A 23198-nucleotide genomic window follows, 5' to 3' on the forward strand; every position below is an offset into this window, starting at 1 on the left:
GAATATCCTTAATCCGGATCCTTTGGGGGCAGCAGTGGGTCCATGGCGTTGGTGGTCCTCTTGTGGTGGTCCCCTGGTGGAGCTCCTGGATCCTCTTGGGCGGTCCTCTTCTTTTCTTCCACCCGATCCATGTTCATCCTGTCACCGCAACACACTGAAGATTGAATGCATTTATATTGGTTGATTTTTTTAATTCTAATTCAAATCAACCAATAGAAGTTAATGTGTGAGCGGGAGAACTAAATAGCGCTCCACTAGTAATCTAGGCCTCAGTCGAAAAGCAAATAGCCTCAAGACAAAGTCAAATATGTACACAGCTTTCAATAGCACTGTCCTATACCCTACCCTTGTTTCTTAATATCATTACTACCTAACACTCTAATATAAGGCACTTTGCAAGACCAGCATTAAGCTTTAAGAATTGCATGCATTATCTAAAAACACACATCTTCAAAGATGCTTCTAAAATACACCATACTGTACTGTACTGTGCTATACTATTCTGTTCTGTACTATGCTATATTACACTATTCTACACTATATACACTCTCTCCATTTCTTTGAATTCCTCTCTATTTATTTCCTTTAGTACAAAAGCTTCCCTGACCTGTGCAATTCAAATGTGTAATAACCGTAGGTGTAGCTAATATGCAGGGCTCTCTGTCCTTATAAAATTCATGCAATTGTTTTTGTAAATATTACACTCTAATTATGCACTTGTCATAGCTTATTGGCATATAGTGTCAGTTTAAAAATTAATAATAATATATATCAAAGTTGTATAATGTTACCTGGTCAAATGCATGAATTCTTTATTTTTACTAAACATCATCAATATATCCACCCTTTGAAATACGGCTGGTTATACATCAGTATTTCTTAATACACACAGCACATTCATGCCATACAATTGAATGTGTTTATGAAATTATATTTTCTGTACTTATATTGCACAGTAGATGTGAAATAATTGGGCTAAATGTTCTTTCATGTAAAAAAGGTTCATTTGAGCTATTATTTTTGCAGGATTGCCTTCCCGGACTTTCTTAAAGAGTACTATAGGGTGGAAATTACTAATGTGCAACACGTATGGAGCTTAGCACATTTTCCTGGAAGCTGGAAGAGCGGGACAAGTTCTGGTGGCCATGCTGAACAAGCAGGTAATATTTTAAAAATGTGTAATTATTTCATAATTGTTAAAAATGTCCATTAGTTTTTGGATAGATGCTAAAATTAACAAAAATGTTGCTAGTTTTAAATTTCCCAGAATATGATAAGCAAATGGTCCCCTTGACGAGTCAACAAATGAAGGAATGCATGTGACAAAATGTAATTGATTTGTTCATACAGTTAAAACCATTATTTAAAGGGCAGGAAAGGCAGCAAGCAAATATGTAAGTTTCACTTCATTTGTTCCTTGGCAAAATCTGACCCCATTAAAAATTTATTTTACAAACACAGTGGGCCAGATTACAAGTGGAGCGCTAATTAACGCTCCCACTCGAGCGTTAAAGTGTCAGTAAACCTTAAAAATAATGTTATATAATTCTGCACATAGTGCATAATTATATAACATTATATTAGCCTTATCTGTATAAAACGTAATATTCCCTTTGAATTTTAAAAAAACCCGGCTGTTTTACAGACCCGCTCTCTGTGCTCTTCTGAGCGGGTCTGTTTTATTCACACAGCGCATCGGGCCAGCTGTATAGTCACAGCCCGGCCCGACCGCGCCATTATACACAGTGCAGCTCGCTCCTGCTCTGTCTGACAGGAGGAGCGAGCTGCACTGTGTATAATGGCGCGGTCGGGCCGGGCTGTGACTATACAGCTGGCCCGATGCGCTGTGTGAATAAAACAGACCCGCTCAGAAGAGCACAGAGAGCGGGTCTGTAAAACAGCAGGGGGGTTTTAAAATTCAAAGGGAATATTACGTTTTTACAGATAAGGCTAATATAATGTTATATAATTCTGCACTATGTGCAGAATTATATAACATTATTTTTGAGGTTTGCTGTCCCTTTAATTGCGCTAGAATAAGATTTTTGCACTCATTGGGTTGTGCTTGTATTATGAGTTCAAAGTAAACTTGTGTCGCTCACATGCTAATCTGACGAGCACAAAAAGCCAAAATTAGAATATTGCTTGCGCATTCACGTATTCCCCCATAGAAGTCAATGGAGAGAAAACTCCATTACCATTACCACTCTGATTACCTTGTATCTAAGCCTCTGCAAACTGCCCCCTTATTTCAGTTCTTTTGACAGACTTGCATTTTAGCCAATCAGTGCTCACTCCAAGGTAACTTTACGTGCATGAGCTCAATGTTATCTATATGAAACACATGAACTAATGCCCTCTAGTGGTGAAAAACTGTCAAAATGCTTTCAGATTGGAGGCGGCCTTCAAAGTCTAAGAAATTAGCATATGAACCTCCTAGTTTTGGCTTTTAACTAAGACTACCAAGAGAACAAATCAAGATTGGTGACAAAAGTAAATTGGAAATTTGTTTAAATTAACATGCCCTATCTGAATCATGAAAAAATAATTTGGACTTGACAGTCCCTTTAACTGCAAAGGGCTGCACTGCCCTTATATATAGTTTTGTGCAACTTTTTTTTCTCAAAATAGTTAACCAGAGCTCTGAAGTCACGGTAATCATTCTAGCGTAAATCACGATTGCACTCAAGCGATCGCGTTTACTTTCAACTCATAATACGAGCTATAAGCCCAACGAGCACAAACACCTCCGATAAACCCTTTATTGCTTGCAGCAAACATTTTCACTCCACTCTTAATATAGCTCTGTATTTTTTGTTGCTAGCTTGTTGCAGTAGCACTAGCTACTATTTGAACTTTATGTCCAACTGATCCTCTAGTGCCTGGAGACATACTCCATAGGAAATAGCAGGTGAATGGAGTTTTCTTAACATATTTTGAACAGCCCCATGAGTGAATATCAGATGAATCTAAAGACCTTTTTTTGTGATGAACAAAACTAAAAAATGTTCCTAGCAAATATCTATCTGATAATTATTCAGCATGGCAATAAAACCCATCTACCCATCATACTTTAGCATCCCACCCAATATTTACAGGAGTCCTGAGGATAAAAAAGTTTGGTACTTAGCCAAAGAAGTCCAGGTAAGTCATGGCACAATGTAGGCAGAATTGTTAATTGACTGGGTGAATCTGAGTTGGAGTTGGTAGAGTGTAGCTTTACTATGGAACTGGAGAGGCTGGAATGGCTTGGGGGAAATGCTTAAAAGGACACTGAACCCAATTTTTTCTTTTGTGATTTAGATAGAGCATGCAATTTTAAGCAACTTTCTAATTTACTCCTATTAGTAAATGCTCTTCATTCTCTTGGTATCTTTATTTGAAAAGCAAGAATGTAAGTTTAGATGCCGGCCCATTTTTGGTGAACAACCTGGATTGTTCTTGCTGATTGGTGGATAAATTCATCCACCAATAAACAAGTGCTGTCCAGGGTACTGCACTTTCTTTTTAAAATAAAGATAGCAAGAGAATGAAGAAAATTGATAATAGGAGTAAATTAGAAAGTTGCTTAAAATTGCATGCTCTATCTGAATCACAAAATAATATATTTGGGTTCAGTGTCCCTTTAAGTGAATCTATTGCTCCGTGTACAAGATTCAAAGGGAGCTTTTAAAATAAAATATAAAAAAAATCATATTTAACAGCTACATATTTATTATTCACTTACTAAACCTGCCTAACATATTTTCAGCCTTCCCCATTTGTAGTGTTCTAGTTTATAATGGAAAACCACAGATCAATAGTATGGATAACAGTTATAAAAAAAACAAAGGTCTATCTAGACCATCTATCCTCAAAAGTATAAGTGCTGACCAGAGATCAACAGACTACATTTAGCCACCAATCAAGCACTACCCAGGTGCTGATTAAAAAATGGTCCAGCTCCTAAGCCTACATTCCTGCTTTTCAAATAAAGATACCAAGAGAACGAAGAAAATTTGATAATAGCGTTAATTAGAAAGTTGCTTAAAATTGCTGCTCTATTTGAATCATGAAAGGAAAAATTTGGCTTTCATATCCCTTTAATGTAATGTGCCATAATTTAACAGTGCTGTTGTTCTCTCTCACATAGATACGTACTGGACAAACCCCCGCTTTAGGTTTAAGCTGGAGGAGCCAGATGAAGACAGTGAGGAATCTCTCTGTACAGTCATTGTGGGTCTTATTCAAAAGAACCGCAGAAAAGCCGATGGAGATGATCTGCTGGCTATAGGCTTCGATTTGTATCGTGTTAGTATAATCCTCTTTTACATTTGTTAATTACTTTAGCTCTAGTCTTTGCCTATAACAGAAATATTTTTTACATTGCATTTTCTTAAAATCTGTATGGAATATATCATGTTTTATTGGATATTTTTATTTTTTTAAGGGATAAAATGCAGACAGATATAAATCATTACAGATTAACTCGTATTGGTGTCCTTTAAATGGGTAGTAATGTGCATGGGTGCATTTTTATTTTAAATAGAAATATTTTGAAATATACTTCTATAAGTTAAAATGCTTCTAGTAAAAGTTATGTATGTTTTTTTAGCAGCATATGCACATATGCGGTTAGTGTCACATGCACCAGCATCCAAACACCATTTCTCACAGAGTCATTATTGACTTGTATGAAACAAAAAGTATTGGCTGATGCAATATACACCACCATCAACTTACTGAGCAGGCATCTAGATCTAGTCACACGGAGCATATGTGCATATGCCGCTGAAACCGTAATAACTTTTACAACAAAAATCTTTGCTAAAAGAAGTAAATTGCAAAAATGCTTCTATTTAAAATGTAAATACACTCATGCACATATCAATTTTAACCTTTTTATCCCTTTAAAGTGATAGTAAACTTTCCGATTTGTATAAACAGATCTGGAAGCGATATTTTAGATGAAGTTTATTTCATCAGTTGTAATGAAGATTAATTTACTGCTTAAATTCAAATACCCGCCCACTTTAAAACTATTTTTTTTGTGAGCTAAAGAAAGAAAGACCATAAGTAAAGATAATAAGAATTTAAGAGGGGTTTTGTGAGGTGAATGGAAGTTAAGAGCATTTCACATATTGGAGAGAGCTGGGTATATTTGTTGCTGGGAGGCAGAAAAGAGAGTTTAAAGGGACATTCTAATGCAAAATATCCAAGTTCTAAATTGTTGCAGCATGTAATTTGTGTATTGCTGGGCCTAGCAAACTATTTGCTAAGCCCTGCAAAGTGGATAAACACATAGGTAAAATCATGTATTGGAGCTGGACTCATTGCAGCCCCTGAGCCAGAAGCCTCTGGTGATTGGCAGGTTTCGTGTTAAGGAACTGCAAAGCGTACAGATCTCGACTGTGACTTTTCCTATGAACTTAGCCAATTTTCAGGATTCAACTATAGTTAGCTTCATTCAGTAATGCAGTTCCTACTATTTTGCAGTGTTAGACACTTGTAGTCCTTGGCCTGTATATTTAAAGGTTCTGGAAAATAGGTTATTAGCTGCATTTTTCTTATTATATTAAATTGTATAGCTAGAAAAAACTTGAAATAATTCCAACCTTCTACTGAAACCAGACATCTGTTTATACGCACATCTATTTATGTAACTGTTTATACACATTGTTGTACTTCATTCTTTGTTAGTTTATAAAAAGGACGCACGTAGAATGATAAAACAGATATCTGAATGAAATATGTTGCAGACACTTTGTGGTCTATTTATCAAGCTCCGAACGGAGCTTAACGACCCGTGTTTCTGGCGAGCCTTCAGGCTCACCAAAAACACAAGTTATGGAGCAGTGGTCTAAAGACCGCTGCTCCATAACCTGTCTGTCTCCTCTGAGGCGGCAGACAAAAATCAACCCGATCGAATACGACCGGGTTGATTGAAACCCCCTGCTAGCGGCCGATTGGCCGCAAATCTGCAGGGAGTGATATTGCGCCAGCAGTTCACCAGAACTTCTGGTGCAATGATAAATGCCGACAGCGTATGCTGACAATGATAAATGGACCCCTTTGAATGGTCATTTTCTTTTTGTATTTTCTGTACACATGGTAAAAGCGTATTTGTACAAGGCAAGTGTTTGCAGTGATGTTTAATTAAAAAAGGGGCCTTTATCTTGAGATCTATGTATGTTTATAAAATGTATAGATAAAAATATTTGCATTTCCTTTTCTGTTTTGTCTTGCAGATCCCTAAAGAGGTACTGTGTTCCAAACACCCTGACATGGTCATATAATCTTAATGATAAACTGGATTTACCAATGCTGATTTTCTTGTTGTTCCAAAGAAGAGGTGGTTTGTTACTGTTACATGCACTGGGTCTTATTTAGTCAAAATAACTATTGCAAATTGTTTTGATTTGTAAAAGATTTGACAGTTATTGTTAATATGGATCAAGCAGACCAGAAGATAATTGTGCCCTTAAAGGGACATGAAACTTAAACATTTTCTTTCATGATTCAGATAGAGGGGCCAATGTTGTATCAAGGGCTGAATGGCCTCTGATGCCCCTGTTTCCGCGCGAGCCTTCGGGCTCACTGGAAACAGCAGTTATGAAGCAGCGGAGACCGCTGCTCAATAACTGGTCTGCTGCCTCTGAGGCTGCGGTCTGCAATCCACCCGGTCCTATACGATCAGGCTGATTGACATCCCCTGCTAGCGGCATTGCACAAGCAGTTCACTAGAATTGCTTGTGCAATTTTAAATGCCAACAGCGTATCAGGCATGTCAGGCATGATACAATACAGCGTATAATGTCAGACCGAAAATGATAAATCGGTGCTATAGAATACAATGTTAGATTATTTATAATTCATTCAAATGCTTTCATTGTTCCTTCTAGTTTAGATTAATTTTTAAAGGTGGCCTGTATTTTTTCTTTCTCTCATAGATTAAACTTGTTTTAGCACAAGATGTGTTACTGTTATAAATGTTGTGTCTCCGTAGCGGCATATATCTTTATATTTTCAGTATTTTTTTATATATAAAATCTTTTTTATTGAATCTGTCCGTGTAAGTTTTCTTTACATTTTTTAAATAATTTGTAAATTTAAACATTCAAACATTTCTGTTTTCACACCTAACATCTTATACAAACTATTGACAATAATTTATTTTTACACTAGTCTGAAGACCTTCCTGATGCAGAAATAAGTAAAGATGATCTTCTGAAAACTGGAGAGGTGGCTTGGGCAGAAATCTACAAAAAGCATCGGGACATCTCCAGACGTTTCAAGTTGCCTGTTGGACAATACTTGATTGTTCCACATACTTATGACCCCAGTCAGAATGGGGACTTTTCACTACGAATCTTTTCCAAGAAATCCACTGGAAGTGTGTAAGTATCAGTGCTTAATTAACCAAGCAATATGCTTGCACATGGGCATAAACTTTATTTGCTACTACACTTAAGAAATGCCACTGAATAATAGTTCAGAGGGGAGCATTCTTGTGTGTCTCCAAGCCTATGGTTACAGCTAAATTAAATGACACATTAAAGGGTGAAAGAGTAAGCTGCGGAAGATTCTCCTATTTCAAGTGCTTTGATGTTTTGTTTTTAATGAGACCATAAAACTCTGGCTTTAATGAATGTTTAATTTGTTAGCTATTGAATTATATTATTAAAATGACACGAAACCCAACATTTTCCTTTCATGATTCAGATAGAGAATAAAATTTTAAACAACTTTCCAGTTTACTTCTATTATCAAATTTGTTTCATTCTCTTGGTATCATTTGTTGAAGGAGCAGCCATGCACTACTGGTTTCTAACTGAACACATGGGCGAGCCAAAGGCAATCATTATATATATACCTAGGTTATTTGCTGCTCCTGAGCTTACCTAGATAAAACTTTCAGCAAAGGATAACAAGAGGACGCAAATTAAATAATAGAAGTAAATTGGAAAGTGTTTAAAATTGTATGTTCTATCTGAATTATGATTTTTTTTTCTTTGGGTTTCATGTCCCTTTAAAGGGCAACAGAGTAAGTTGAGAAAGATACAAGTCTTCTATTTCAAGTGCTTTGATGTCTTGTTTTTAAAGAGACCACAAAACTCTGACTTTAAAGGGATACTAAACTCAGATTTTCTTTTAATGATTCAGATAGAGCATGCAATTTTAAAAAAACTTTCTAATTAACTCCTATTATCATTTTTTTTCTGTTTTCTTGCTATCTTTGCTTGAAAAGCAGGAATGTGAAGCTTAGAAGCTGGCCCATTTTTGGTTAAGCACCTGGATAGCGCTTGCTGATTGGTGGCTAAATGTATCCACCAATAAGCAAGCGCTACCCAGGTGCAGAACCAAAAATGGACCGGCTCCTAAGTTTCATTTTCCTGCTTTTAAAATAAAGATAGAAAGAGCACAACTAAGAAAATTTGATAATAGCAGTAAATTAGAACCTTGCTTAAAATTGCATGCTCTATCTGAATTATGAAAGAAAAAATGTGGGTTTAGTATCCCTTTAATGAATGTTTAATCAATTTGATGGCTATTGAATTATTTTATTAAGAGAGGCAATAATATTGCAATTCCTGATTTTGATAACGATGTACAAATGTTCTTTACCTTACAAGTGGTTCTTTATATTCCTGCAGAAATAACTGAAGTCCTGGGACAGAATTATTAATCAATGGTATGTTAAGTATTCTATCATTATTTCATCTTACTTAGTACATTAGATGCAATTTTATGATATACCATATCATACATCTAACATGTTTCTGCAGTAATTGACAATCTTCAGTAGTGACAAATATTAGGGCCCTCTTTAAATTTAGACTGATCTGTCAGAATCATATGCAAATATAGAGCAGCTGTGATGCAGAATGTCATCAATAAGACGTTCGTTTCTTCAGCAAGGATCCTGGTTGGCCGTGTTGTAATATTGCTGCAGCCATATATATGGTGTGATAATCCTAATACAGGTTTTCCATTTTCTGGGATATATTCAGTAAGTTCTTTCCATGAAAAACAAATAAATCTTCTATTCATATGATATTCATTAATGTTTGTTCATAATAATGTGCAATATCATTTTACTATATGATAGAATACGATAGAAATTGGAGGTGTGGGAAAATATCCCCCTTACACACACACCAGACAATCTAGACATCTGTCTCTATCCACTTATTAGTTAATGATGTGATCTACATCGTCAAGATATAAATCATTAAACAATTAATGAAATAAAGTTCTTAGAACAATGGTGTTTTCTTTATATTTAAATTTATATAACCAGTGGTCGACTTCAAAAAGAGTTGGTCCCCAAAGTAAAAAACTGTGCTAATTAAAAAGAGTGAAAGAAGTTGCAATAAAGGGACAGTAAAACCCTTGAGATTTTAGTATAACATGTTTAGTTATGTATAATAAAATAAATTTACAATATACTATCATTATATATTTTTCCCAATTTTCATGTAATTTGGCCCTGAAAATTGTGACTTTTCTTATTCTCATAACTAAAAAAGCCCACTGCAGATGTTTCAAGGCTTACCCCGCTACACGTATTTCTCTAATAGGCTTTATCAGATAAGAACTACAAAACAATGCATTTTTTACTAACATTCAGGTAGATTACAAGTTTTGCACTATAGAGGGTATTTAACGAATGCAACAAAAGTTGCGTTATTTCACCCTCCATGGCGCTGCCATTACAAGTTTTCAAACAGCCGGCTTGTGCATGCAATATGGTTGCGTTGAGCTCCATACCGCACAAAATACAAGCGCTGCTTTGATGTGCTCATGCATGCTATCCCCATAGACATCAATGGGGAGAGTGTGTTAGAAAAAAAACTAACACCTGCGATCACGGAATGAAAAGCTCCGTAATGCAGCCCCATTGATGTCTATGGGGGAAAAAGGTTACATTTCAACCTAACACCCTAACATAAACCCCACGTCTAAACCCCCTAATCTGCTGTCCTGACATCGACGACACCTACATAATGTTATTAACCTCTATTCCGCCACTCCCCGACACCGCCGCCACTATAAAAAACCTATTAACCCCTAAACCGCAAGCCCCCCACAGCAAAATATACTAAATTAAACTATTAACCCCTAAACCGAAAGCCCCCCACATCGCAATAAATTAATTTAAACTAGTAACCCCTAAACCTAACGCCCCCTAACTTTATATTAAAATTACAATTTCCCTATCTTAAATTAAATTAAAACTTACCTGTTAATTACATTTAAACTAACAATTAAACTAATATAACTATTAAACTAAAATTAAACTAACTACCGATTAAATAAAACTAAAATACACATAAAAAAATCCTAACACTACTATAAAAATTACAAAGTATCTAGTTACAAAATAACAAACACTAAATTATGAAAAATAACAAACATAATTATCAAAAATAAAAAAGACCTGGTGGACAAGCACGGAAGTTTTTCGAGCTTTGCTCTGTCTCAGTTGAGTGCATCTCTCTATTTTCTTGTTTTTAGCACTATGGAAGTCCCATGAAAAAAACGTAATTTTTACGAGTGCGGGACTAACGGTGCGTTACAGGCTAAAAAGCTTGCGGTACAGCTATACTGACAAGACTTATAATGGCTGCTTTGCTGTTTTAATGCTGAAATTACCATTTTTTCAGCGTTAAAAGACGAACGCACAACTCGTAATCTACCTGATTATGATCTTCGTATCCTATCCATATTGTATTTTAAATACCGGTATAGAATTCCCTTTGATAAAGCCGTTACGGCGAAACATGTCAGGGCAGTTAGGGTACTGGTGAGTCCTGGAGCTCCTGCGTTTTATACGGCCTTAGGTCATTTCTCAGATGCAACTACTTTATATGTGTAAAATGTAAGGCTGAAGCAGCAAGTTACAACTGCTCAGCTGTTACATTAGATAGTGTGCTTCCAGTAATTGATTACTAACAGACTTTATGTCTCGCTATTAACTCGCTTAGGAAGGGCGTTCTATATCAGTATTTAAAATACAATCTGGATAGGATACGAAGGTTGTGGCTCAAACGATAGTAAAACAAGTAAATTCTAGAGGCTATAACTGGTGATTCAACTGAAGCTTAAACAGTGATCACAGCACAAACAAAAATGAGAGTGTGATATGCAAACAGTACTGACTTTAATATATGATTTAACTGAGGTGTAAGTAATAATTATCATACAAACGAAACTGAAGATTATATTACAAATCATTCAGCACTCAGTGGCATTCTCAAATGTGTTTAATAGGAGCGTAATTAACTGGGAGATATATCAAGTCCCGCAATATATTTTTGCACTCTCGAGTATATTGTAAGTCAATTCATGCTCCACTACTGTGCTCTCGCAGTCTAAGTTGGCTTTTTCAACTTGCACTATATCAATATAATTACGTATAAAGGTTAACAGTCATTTATTTAATAATTTATACAAGTGTTACGATTAAGCAACAGCACCTTTTATCCTTATTGTGGTTTTTGGCAACAACTAACACACACCCATTATTGGTGAACATTAGACAAAACCTTAGATATATAGGATACATAAGAAAAATAACGGTAAAAGTAACGATATGCTCAAATATCTAATATATTACTGCACAGTATTAACCCTTGAGTGAACAACACGTGAGAACTAGTGAGATCTTGTGCGTGATACTAGTATAATAAAGAGAGCAAGACTGTGTTGAAATCTACGCATATTGTTATACAAACCCCAGTGCCTTCATACATATTCGACTATAATTGTCGAGCAACAGTGGTATTACAGATAGGCTTATTCTCACAGTCTTTGTTTACAACTGCATATTTCAATCTGAGCCACTAAACCTAGGTTGCATTATTATAGTAACCCAACAACGTAGTACCTGTGGCGATTAGTGTTATATTATTTGATACCTTACTACTATCAGTTGATCACAATTATTTCAAACTAATATTCACTCAAGTTTCATACAATATCAAGAAACTGTGAGTCACAGCATTAGATCCATTGATAAGTTTGTGATTCATAGACAGTTCAGCTTATGATTAACCTTCAGTGAGATAACATTGTAGATTTGGCAATACTAGCCTTTTCACTATATGACTATTTAAATAAGGTTCATTTTTGGGAATTGATCTTTTTACAACCTGTCATTTCTAATCGATCAAAGCGAGTTACTGACAAAACTAGGTTATTAACTTAGATCCATTTGGAAGGACAAAGCACAACATGTACTTTTTGCAATTAATTTGTAGGCATCTTCAGAGGAATCCTAAGAGAGTTTTTAATAAAGTGTTTCCAGTTTTATTGTTCTATTTATGTATAATAAAAGTTATGTTTTAATTCACACACACACCCCTTTTCCATTACAATGATAACAAGTCTGTTAAGTCCCTATATAAGCACACAAGACTTTCGTGCATTAATGTAATTTCTGTATATGAACACTTAACCCCCAGAGTGCTGTTTGTGTAGTCTTTTTTGATGATTTGGTTCTCTTTACCTTTCCTCAAATTTTCTTTTGCAATTGATATTTACTACATAGCACCATACTGTATCCATTATATTACTAGTGGATATTACTAGTAACAAAAAGGGTTAAAGTTATCTGTAGTGCCATTGGTTCTATTTCTTTCTCTAGAACCACATTCTACCTATAGTGCACATGCAATGTAAAATGGAAATTTCATCCTGATACATTTTCAAAGGTTCTGTATATTCCTTATTAGTGAAACTCTCAACAAGCAAGATATATAGCTTATTGTCCCCTACAAAAACTTTGATGGAACAGTTCTTATACTAAACTCCAGGAGATAAAATTGGAAGTTAATAGTAACACATAATACCAAAAAAGGAGGTCAAATTTAAATTACAAAAAAATATAGAATATAGAAATATATGATAATAAAGATAGAAATCATTTTAGAGGTAGCAAATAGGATTATAGAGATAAAAGCAAAGATGGAAGGTTTGGAGGAAACATATCTCTATAGATATTAGTAAAAACTAATTTGAGATATCAATATCATCAGATACCTACAAATAATTATTATAAAATCATCAAATATGGAAAATTTTAGCATTCACACTTCCAACCAATTTATAATTTTCAAAAAATGAGAATAAGATACAAAAGAAGGGGAGTATAGACAATATGTTTTAGAGACTGCACATCAGTTTTTAATACAATTAATGTATCTGCTGCTTGACTGGGTACATTCTATATATACAATAGAGAGAAGAAATTTTAAAGGGATTGACTAGCACTCTTTCCTAATAAGATAATAGTGAATATTTAAGTTAAAATTATATAGCTTGATATATGCGTTAAAAATGAGGACAAATCCTCTTTACACAACGCACCAACTATAGATAGCTAAAAACACCCCCTGTTTCCTGGCCAATAACTGCATGCGTTGGCTTCAGGTGCCAGGGGTGAAAACACGAAAATAGCTCAAAGTTAACACAAACGCGTTTCGGCCTATATGCTGGCCTTTTTCAATGTTAGAAATAATAAGCCGAAGCCATAATGCTGTCTTCCTTATAAGGGCCCTATTTTACACAGATCATCTAATGACCGATCAATAATAGAAAACGCCCACCACTGAGCCAGTCGGCACTGTCAGGTTATTCATCCATGGGCGTGTAATAAGGTTGGTCCTGTTAATGACCTTACATAGTGGGCGGCATTTATTGTGGAAACTGACATCCTATGTAATTTACGATCTTAACAATGTTATTGTTGCAAATTTAATGTGAATTGTGTGTGTATGTTGAGATCCGGTACTACGCAAACCTCTTTAATATGTGTAGTGCTACTAATCTTTGTGTCGTAGTGATCCTTCTGGTGAACATATGGTTTCTTTTACCTATGTTTCCTGAACTTCTGCATTCACAGAGCACACATATGAGTAGGTTAGTTGTCATCTAGACGACTCTTTTAACACACATTACTTGTACAATTATCAGACAAACATGCTCTCCAGCGAAATAGAAAAAAACCCTCATTATATATGAATTTCCTAAGCCAGAAAATGCTTAGTGTGATATTCTTTAACGCTGGTTTGTATTAAGTAATTGATCAATGTTATAGGTTATTATCATAATATTCCAGACAAATTTATTCTTTATTTTCAAGTCGATAGTATTAAGATCCCTCATTTTACAGAAAAACCCAATAATTATTAGCTTCATTCATTCCATTTGGCATAACTGAATTCAATCTAAAGATCCAATTGGTTTCCTTTTAAAGAAGTATTTGTTCACAACCCCCACCTCTGATGCCAGGTTTAACTTTTTCAAGCCCCCAACATTTAAAAGCTCCAGTATTTCCACCATGGTATTGCAAAAAATGTCTCGCCACACTTGTAATTTGTTTGCCATTCTAAAGTACTTTGTGTGCATTACGAATATTGCTCAAATGCTCTGTTTTGCGTTTTCCCATCTTTCTAGTGGTACTACCAACATAGAACCGGTCACAATGGCAAGACACACAGTATATAACATTAGTACTTTGGCAATTGATATGCCTGTTAATCTTACATTTTTTTATTTAATCTGTCAACCATGACTTCTTTTTTGACCATGTGTTGGCACACTTAACAGTCCCCACATGGAATAGAGCCCTTATAAAGTGGGTGTTTCCTTGCATTTCTGTCGAAATGACTTTTGGTTAGGCGATCATTAAGATTGTGTGCCCTTCTTAATGTGAACAAGGGTCTCTCTGGTAGTATGGATCTTAATTGTTCATCCCCCCTCAGAATGTGCCAATGTTTTATAAATATGTTTGAAATGTGTTCACTTTGGTAGTTATAGGTGGAGATGAATCTAAGTGGGTTGGTTGTACTACGCTCTTTGGGTTTTAATAGTTCATTCCTGTCTTTTGCAAGGGCTTTGTGGTATGCCCTAGCCAGTGACTTCCTGGAATACCCTTGTTGCAGTAGTCTGTCCCTTAAGTCTGATGCTGCCTTTTTGAAAGATTCAATTGTAGTGCTATTTTTTCTAATTCTTAGATATTCTCCAACTGGTAAGCCCCTAACTGTGGAGGGGTGGTGGTAGCTTGACACATGCAAAATGTTATTGGTTGCAGTTGGTTTCCTATTGACATCTGTCTCTAGTCTATATTCAACCTTCTTAATAACCAGATCTAAGAATTCCACATTATCTACATTTGATGTGTATGTAAGAAAAAGACCGACTTCCAGTGGGCGGAGCTACAGTGTGGAGGTGCTTGGTGAGAGCTCCATAATCAAGTGTACACTAAAGCTAAATTTAAGTGCCACGCTAGCTCCCAAACCTTTCCTTGGCCTTGCTTAAAGGTCTGGAGGTATCGTATTGTAAAGGTACTGCTGTTTGTGAGACCCAACGATCACAATCTCACCACCGGAACAGCAGCAGTGAAAGTGCCGGCCGCCATCTTGCCAGCCCTCGTGGTGTCTGCAGCCTTCTTGAAAACCTCTCCCTGTCACTTCTACCTTTCCTGGACTCTGGAAGGCTTTTTCTGTGGGGTAAGAGCTCCATCCATACTTGCTCTAGACGCATGTTTCCAGGGGGAGCTGCGACACCTGAAATCTCTCTGAGTGAGGCTTCAATTTTCTCCCGGTGCAGTTTAGCACTTCTTGGGCCAATACTTGTTACGACTGTGAAATCATTTAACATACCCCGCTCCCAAAGCTCCTATCCTGGTCACTAAATGAGCTACTTGCTGCACAGCCTCTGCTGACCCATAGAACAGGTTAATTATATCTTGCAATGGGTTAACTATATCTTGCAACTGCACAGCAAAACTTGGGAATTGTGAATAAAAATATAGGTCATCAATAAGAGTGGATTATAAAACCCACAGAAATAATAGTCACAAAAAATATAAATAATAAAAATAAAGTAAAGCCTTAAAAGAATACTGTACACCCACGTCAGTGTTTTACGCTATAAGAGTGCAGCTAGCACTATCCTCATATGATTTCATAAGGGTCCCTAGGGACCACAGACCTTGTACCCCGTTTTAAAACTTGGAATGGTTAGCGCTAACAAGGGGTTCTAGTGTTGTGCTTAGAGTACTTGGTGGGACTGTATGGACAAATACCTGACTGCTCCTAAAATGTCCAGCAGAAATAGGACCCAGCAAGATAAAAAAAACCAAGCAGCCCCCAGACCAACACCAAAATGCCTCCCCCACAAAATCCACAACTCCCCTAGTAGACAGTGGGCCACAGACAGGGGCACAGCAACTCAACTCCTTGCTTCTGTCCAAACTAGATAATTTGCAGAAAGGCATGGACACTAACAACTGAGGTTAAGCAATTCAACTCCAGGCTGGTAGGTGCAGAGCAGCGAATATCTGACCTAGAGGACAGCCATCACTCCTCCACCAACCAACTCAAAGAACTGATCCAACAAAACAAGTACTTAAACCAAAAAGTTGATGACTTGGAAAATCGTTCCCGCAGGAATAATATTCGTCTGGTGGGTCTGCCCGAATCAGTTCACCCTTCTGAATTACTCTATTTTGCTGAACACTCACTTCCTAGCTTGCTGGGTATACCTGCGGAGTATCTACCACTAAAGGTGGAAAGAGCACATCGAATTGGGGGTGATAGATCATCAACGGAAAAAGTAGTCCCCCCACGGGGAGTTTTGATAAAATATTTCAACTTCCAATCCAAAATTCAACTTCTTAAAGCCTATAGAAAACTGGAGATGTTGTCCCCACTCCTCTCCGAATCGGAGGGACTCCCCTGGCTGACTCTGCCAGGTGAATTTGCCTACCTACTGCTTGGCGGAGATGCAGACTCGGCTTGTCATTTCTAACATTGAAAAAGGCCAGCATATAGGCCGAAATGCATTTGTGTTAACTTTAAGCTATTTTTGTGTTTTTCACCCCTGGCACCTGAAGCCAACGCATGCAGTTATCGGGCCAGGAAACAGGGGGTGTTTACACAGTGTTTTTAGCTATCTATGGTTGGTGGGTTGTGTAAAAAGGATTTGTCCTCATTTTTAACGCATATCATTAAAGTTATATCATTTTAACTTAAATATTCACTATTATCTTATTAGGAAAGAGTGCTAGTCAAGCCTCTTAAACTTTCTTCTCATACAACATATGTTGTATTTGAAATATTTATGCAGGTACTGTATCAGAACAAAAGCAACTTCATCACACTATTTAAGTATAACAGTAAAACAGTACAATCACATTCCATATTAAAAGTAAAAATAAATGTTTATTGTAAAAAAATATATACAACAGTAGGAAAAAGCAATATCATTGTTGTGACGGACACCGGCTATACTGACTGGGTAGCTCCTCTGCCTAGAGAGTCCGTCCTGTCCCTGGAACTTTGTTGTGTGTGTGAAAACACACACACATATACACCCAGCTCATCTTGATAATGGTCTTATCTGACCCCCAGATCTCCCGCCATTCCCGCCCCTCCAGACATGCTGGCGCCCCCCATAGTGTCCCTAGTCCCATAGAGTCCCAATGGTACAGAGGTGGTTATGCTAGGGTGTCGTTGGAAAGCCCTCGGCCCCCATATGCCACAGTTCAAAAAGTGACATGATCCGTTGCTGGGGGCCGGAGCTGCAGGTGATCAAACGTACATTGGAAAAGTCAGGGGAAGTAGGGGTTGTAGGGGAGTCCACAACCCCAAGTTCCCAAGGGAGCTCCCTTCCGGAAATCACCCCACTTCTTGTCCTGCCTAGGAGTACCAATCCCCAAAAGAGCAGAGCTCTGGGGCAAAGGGCCGCTGGAGCGACCTGGCGTATAAGTTAGCGGGTGTCCGGGGTGATGCAGCCAACTGGCAGTTCCAGAAGCCTGGACAGCCGGAGAGGGGTTAGGCGATCAGAGGTCAGAGATCAGCTTTTCTGTGAGGATGTACAAATCACAAAACAAGCAATAGGTAGAGTCTGGGAGATTGTGTAAGTTATGAAAGGGCCAAGTCTACAGTAAAAAGGAGTGAGCCAAGTAGTAGGGGGGTGGGGGTAGCCTTGGCAGCCTGGTATCCATGACAATTGTGTCCTATTAGGACCTAAGGCACAGTCATACATGTTTCTTGCAGATTACACTTGTTCATTGCAAGAATAAATTATCTAATTTACACACTGAAGTCACTTTTAATGCTAATGAACCACTCATGTGCAGCTCATGAGTTTAATCTGTTATATATTCAAACCTCAAACCCTTCTCTCTGCTTCATGAAGGCAGCATCTGGTGCAAATGCTGAAGAACACTGAGGAGATTAAAGGGACGATCTACACTAGAAGTTTTATTGTTTTAAAAGATAGATAATCCCTTTATTACCTATTTCCTAGTTTTGCATAACCAACACGATTATATTAATACACTTTTTACCTCTGTGATTACCTTGTATCTAATCACTTGCAGACTGCCCCTTTATTTCAGTTCTTTTGGCAGACTTGCATTTTAGCCAATCACTGCTGACTCCTAGGTAACTCCACATACGTGAGCACAATGTTGTCTATATTGCACACATGAACTAACACCCCCTGGTGGTGAAAAACTGTTAAAATGCATTCAGATAAGAGGTGGACTTCAAGGTCTAAGAAATTAGCATATGAGCCTACCTATGTTTAGCTTTCAACTAAGAATACCAAGAGAACAAAGCAAAATTGGTGATAAAAGTAAAGTGGAAAGGTGTTCAAAATTACATGCCCTATCTGAATCATGAAAGTTTAATTTGGACTTGACTGTTCCTTTAACCTTTAATTGTAAGCACTTCCATTAGTTTATCTATTGTAGCAGAATATATACTTATAAACTTAGAATATATATAAATATTGATTTATTTATAGCAGTTATTAACTTTCTAACTACAATCCCACATTTAATCCTTAGATTTGTCTTTTTTTTTTTTTTATCCAAAATTTATTGAAAAATATTACATTTACATATGACAAAATACACATATTAGACATTAGATTAAGATTGGTCATAAAGATCCAGAGTCGTCGGATGCTTATAGACCCATCTCATTATTAAACAATGACTACAAGCTATTAACAGCTATAGTGGTTAATAGACTTAAACTTATGTTAGATCCTCTTATACATACAGACCAATCCTGATTTATGCCAGGAAGGAACCCCACAAAAAATATGCGTAGAGTGCTTACAGTTATTGAGCATATATGGTGTAATAAGCATAAATCAAGGGAGAATAAAGACGCAGCAATAATTACAATTGACGCGGAAAAAGCCTTTGATGCCATCACATGGGATCATTTATTGACCTCCCTAGAAAAATTTGGTTTAAGAGGGCTTTTTAAAGAATTTGTACAAATGATTTATACTAAGCCAACTTCGAGGCTCTTAATTAAAGGAACATTAAACCCCAATTTTTTCTTTCATGATTTAGATAGAGAATACTATTTTTTTTTATTTTTTTTTTATTTTATCTTATTTTATTCCAATTCAAGATTACAGCTTTTTCCAAAACAATAATACATTTTTAACAATACTTCTTGTAAGAAAAGAAAGAAAAAGAAAAGAAAAAACAAAAAAGACATTGCAATAGAATAATTAAGTGACAATGCAAGTACCAATAATACATATTTTGCTGTATCTAAATTGGATTTGATTTTTTTCCCCCATATTTTATAATCTGTTCCCTGTATGGCCCCCGGCCATACTTCTATACCACAATAGACAAAAGCCTAAAAAAGAAAGAGAATACTATTTTAAACAACTTTCTAATTTACTTCTATTATCTAATTTGCTTCATTCTCTTGATATTATTTCCTGAAAAGCATATCTAGATAGGCTCAGTAGCTGCTGATTGGTGGCTGCACATAGATGCCTCATGTGATTGGCTCACCCGTGTGAAGCAAATTAAATAATAGTAAATTGGAATGTTGTTTAAAATTGTATTCTCTGTCTGAATTATTAAAGAAATTTTTTGGGTTTAATGTCCCTTTAATGGGCAATATTCTCCCATGATTATTATCTCCAAAGGCACGAGACAAGGCTGCCCTCTATCCCCCTTACTCTTTAATATACTCTTTTACTCTTTTACATAAAATGGAAAATTCAAGAACAAGGGGTCATGAGCTCAAGCTAAAGGGTAGTAAATTCAGGAGTAATTTGAGGAAGCACTTCTTTACAGAAAGAGTGATTGATTTATGGAATAAACTTCCTCAAGAGGTAGTAGCAACAAACACTGTGGGGGACTTTAAAAATGCATGGGACAAGCATAAGGCTATCCTACGAACTAGATAAGTTTATACTATTAGGTAAGGTCGGGCAGACTTGCTGGGCCTATGGCTCTTATCTGCCGTCAATATCTATGTTTCTATGTTTAATCTCGCAATTGAGCCATTAGCAACCAGTTTAAGGAAAGATCTAGAAGGCATTTTTCTGGGGGGAAGGAAAGTAGTATTATCACTTTATGCAGATTACTTATTAGTATTTATGGAAAACACTCGGAAGAATATTCCTATTCTATTAGATATAATACATCAATATAGTTTATTTTCCGGATATAAGATTAATCTTTCCAAGTCCAAAATACTTACACAAAAATGCAAGTAGCATACCCCTCACTCCATTTAAAGAGGCAGAAGAACAGATTAAATATCTAGGTATTACACTAAGTAAAACCCCAGTCAATTGGTATGAGTTAAATTATAAAAAAATTATGGGAATCTGTAGCAAGAGATTTACAGAATTGGAAGGCCTTACCCCTTGGAATCTCAGCCAAAATTCATTTGGTGAAGATGATCCTCCTCCCCAAAATATTATTTCTTTGTCAAAATTTACCGCTCTTTATTAAAGAGAAAGATCTTAAGAAATTCCATTCACATTGTTTACAGTTTCTTTGGAAAGGGGGGAAAGCACGTATAGCACTTAAAAAACTAATGCAGAAAAAAGAATATGGTGGGCTTGGATTCCCAAATATTAACTTTATAATAGGGCATTTATGATTAAGATTGCTTGTGACTGGTTAGTAGAAAAAGACCTAATGTCATACTCACAACTAGAATACAATTTAATAACACCATTTTCATTAAAAGGGCTATTACATCTTAATCCCAAAAATATACCCAAAGAGGTGGCTAGAAAGAAAACAGTATATAATGTAATAGTTTCATGGTTTAAATATAAGGAACTTGATATCAATAACCTGGTGTCAGGTTACCTCACTATACGAGGGAATCCAGATTTTGTACCTGGATTGGAACAAAGTATTTTTAAGAAATGGGAGCAAAAGGGTTTAAAGTATGTAGCACAATTAATAGATCCAGACTTGCAGACAATTAAAACTTTTCAGGCACTGACACAGGAGTTTGTTCTATCTCCCAAAGAATTCTACGCTTTTCTACAAATTAGATATTTCTTCTATAAGTTAAAAGAGATACATGGGGTTAATTGGTCATTGGGTGTATTAGATATCCGCTTGAAGGCATATAAAGCAGGGCTGACTCTTGTATCAATATGGTACAATCTGATAATGCAGAAAACGGGACAAAATAATTTAGAGAGGATTAAGGATAATTGGAACAAAAACTTCAGAGAGATCTCAGCTAAAGAGATCACTTTGAGTATCAGAAGAATGCATAAAGCCTATAATTCAATTAGCTACAAGGAATCACATGTGAAAATTCTTTATAGGTCATATGTGACTCCAGCAATTATATCAAAGTGGTCTAAACAAAATAGGATGAGTTGCTCCAGATGTAATTTTCCAGAGGCAGATATCAATCACTGTTTTTTGTTTTGCCCCAAAATACAAAAGTTTTGGAGTAGAGTTAATTTTTGGATTAATAGATATTTGGAAAGGAAATGTAAGCTAGAATCTCAATATATATTTTTTCTTCATCCCAATATAAATGACATGGAAAATATAGCCCTAATTAATATGGCAATTTTGATAGGACGTAATGTCATATTGAAGTCTTGGAAATCAAAACATAGTCCTATGATTAAAAAATATACTAACAAAATAATGACACAGATACATTTAGAACAGTTTAATGTAAATATATCACAGGAGAAAAGAGTGGCTTCTTTTTTTCAGAAATGGTTTAAAGTGATATTGACTTTCCCAATTAGGGTTCAAAAACAGATAATCTATCCTTTTAGGAAATCTGACTATTTTAGTATGGCACTCTTAACTGGGGACTTTCCAGACTTCTGGGGAGATTGAGGGATGAGGCTAGGGGGAGGAGAGGAGTGGATTATTACATATTGTTTTTTTTTCGTTTTTTTTCCTCTCCCCTTCCCCTCCTACTATGAATTGTTTTAAGCCTTCATTGCTAGTATAATATCTATAGTGTATTTATTTTTGGAGTGTTGTAAGAAGTATTGCATAATTCAAAATTAGCTAAATATATATTTATTTTTATTGAAAAAAGGAAAAACAATAACAAAGCGAAATTGTTGAAAATGTGTTGGGTTTGATCTTTGTTATGCTGTATTTTCTAACATGGCCCTGCGTGGCGTAAATTATGAATCTTGTATATCTTTCACTCTGTTATTGAATAAATAAATATTTAAAAAAAAAAAAAAAAAGATTGGTCATAATTTTGCTTACATTTTCATTTCTGTCTCAAACATAACCTGTACTTTTTTTTCTTCACAGTGGCACTCTTCTGCAGCGGTCTAAACCTGTTTATAAGGAGCAATACACATCTAGAAAAGAAAACTGTGATTTTATTCTGATTTTCCTTCTAAGTGGTTTTCAGAAATAAACTAATGTAATATGTTGATCATAAGGCCAACTCAGCTTTACCATAATGGGCTCATGTCTTTGTTTTGGTGGAACTGTGCATCGTCTGGTACATCTTGGTATATCCGATTGGTTCTAATAGCTCCAGGGACTGTGTTTGCATGGTGTTTGGGAACTTACCTTGATGTAATTCACCCGGGATACCAGTAATTTAAATAAACTTGTATTAACAGCATCCAAGATGGATTGTCATTATTCCAGTCTCCTACATAAATGATCTGCTACTTAAAGGGACATGAAACCCAACATTTTTTCACTCAAACAAAGCATGCATTTTTTTTAAATTTCCATTGTACTTCTATTATCTAATTTGCTTAGTTCTTGATATCCTTTGTTCAATGGCATACCTAGATAGACTCAGGAACAGAAATGCATTACTAGGAACTAGCTGCTGATTGGTGGCTACATATATGCCTTGTGATGGATCTCCAGCTAAACCCAAATGGGTAGCTCCACAAACAGATCC

The 23198-nt window shown here is 36.1% G+C and overlaps 1 protein-coding gene across 43 annotated transcripts in view; it reads left to right on the plus strand.

Moving 5' to 3' along the window:
* Positions 1 to 22907, plus strand: part of LOC128658091 (calpain-8-like) — a 268397-nt gene extending 245490 nt beyond the window's left edge. For all 43 annotated transcript variants that reach the window (XM_053712555.1, XM_053712553.1, XM_053712567.1 and 40 more), the window contains 5 exons: positions 1027 to 1160; positions 4133 to 4290; positions 6228 to 7376; positions 8634 to 8671; positions 22586 to 22907. In XM_053712555.1, coding sequence (XP_053568530.1) covers positions 1027 to 1160; positions 4133 to 4290; positions 6228 to 6275 — 340 coding nt within the window. In that variant the 3' untranslated portion in view covers positions 6276 to 7376; positions 8634 to 8671; positions 22586 to 22907. The remainder of the gene's footprint in view (positions 1 to 1026; positions 1161 to 4132; positions 4291 to 6227; positions 7377 to 8633; positions 8672 to 22585) is intronic.
* The last annotated feature ends 291 nt before the right edge of the window (positions 22908 to 23198 follow it).

Source organism: Bombina bombina, chromosome 4 (assembly GCF_027579735.1).
Source record: "Bombina bombina isolate aBomBom1 chromosome 4, aBomBom1.pri, whole genome shotgun sequence".
NCBI lineage: Eukaryota > Metazoa > Chordata > Amphibia > Anura > Bombinatoridae > Bombina > Bombina bombina.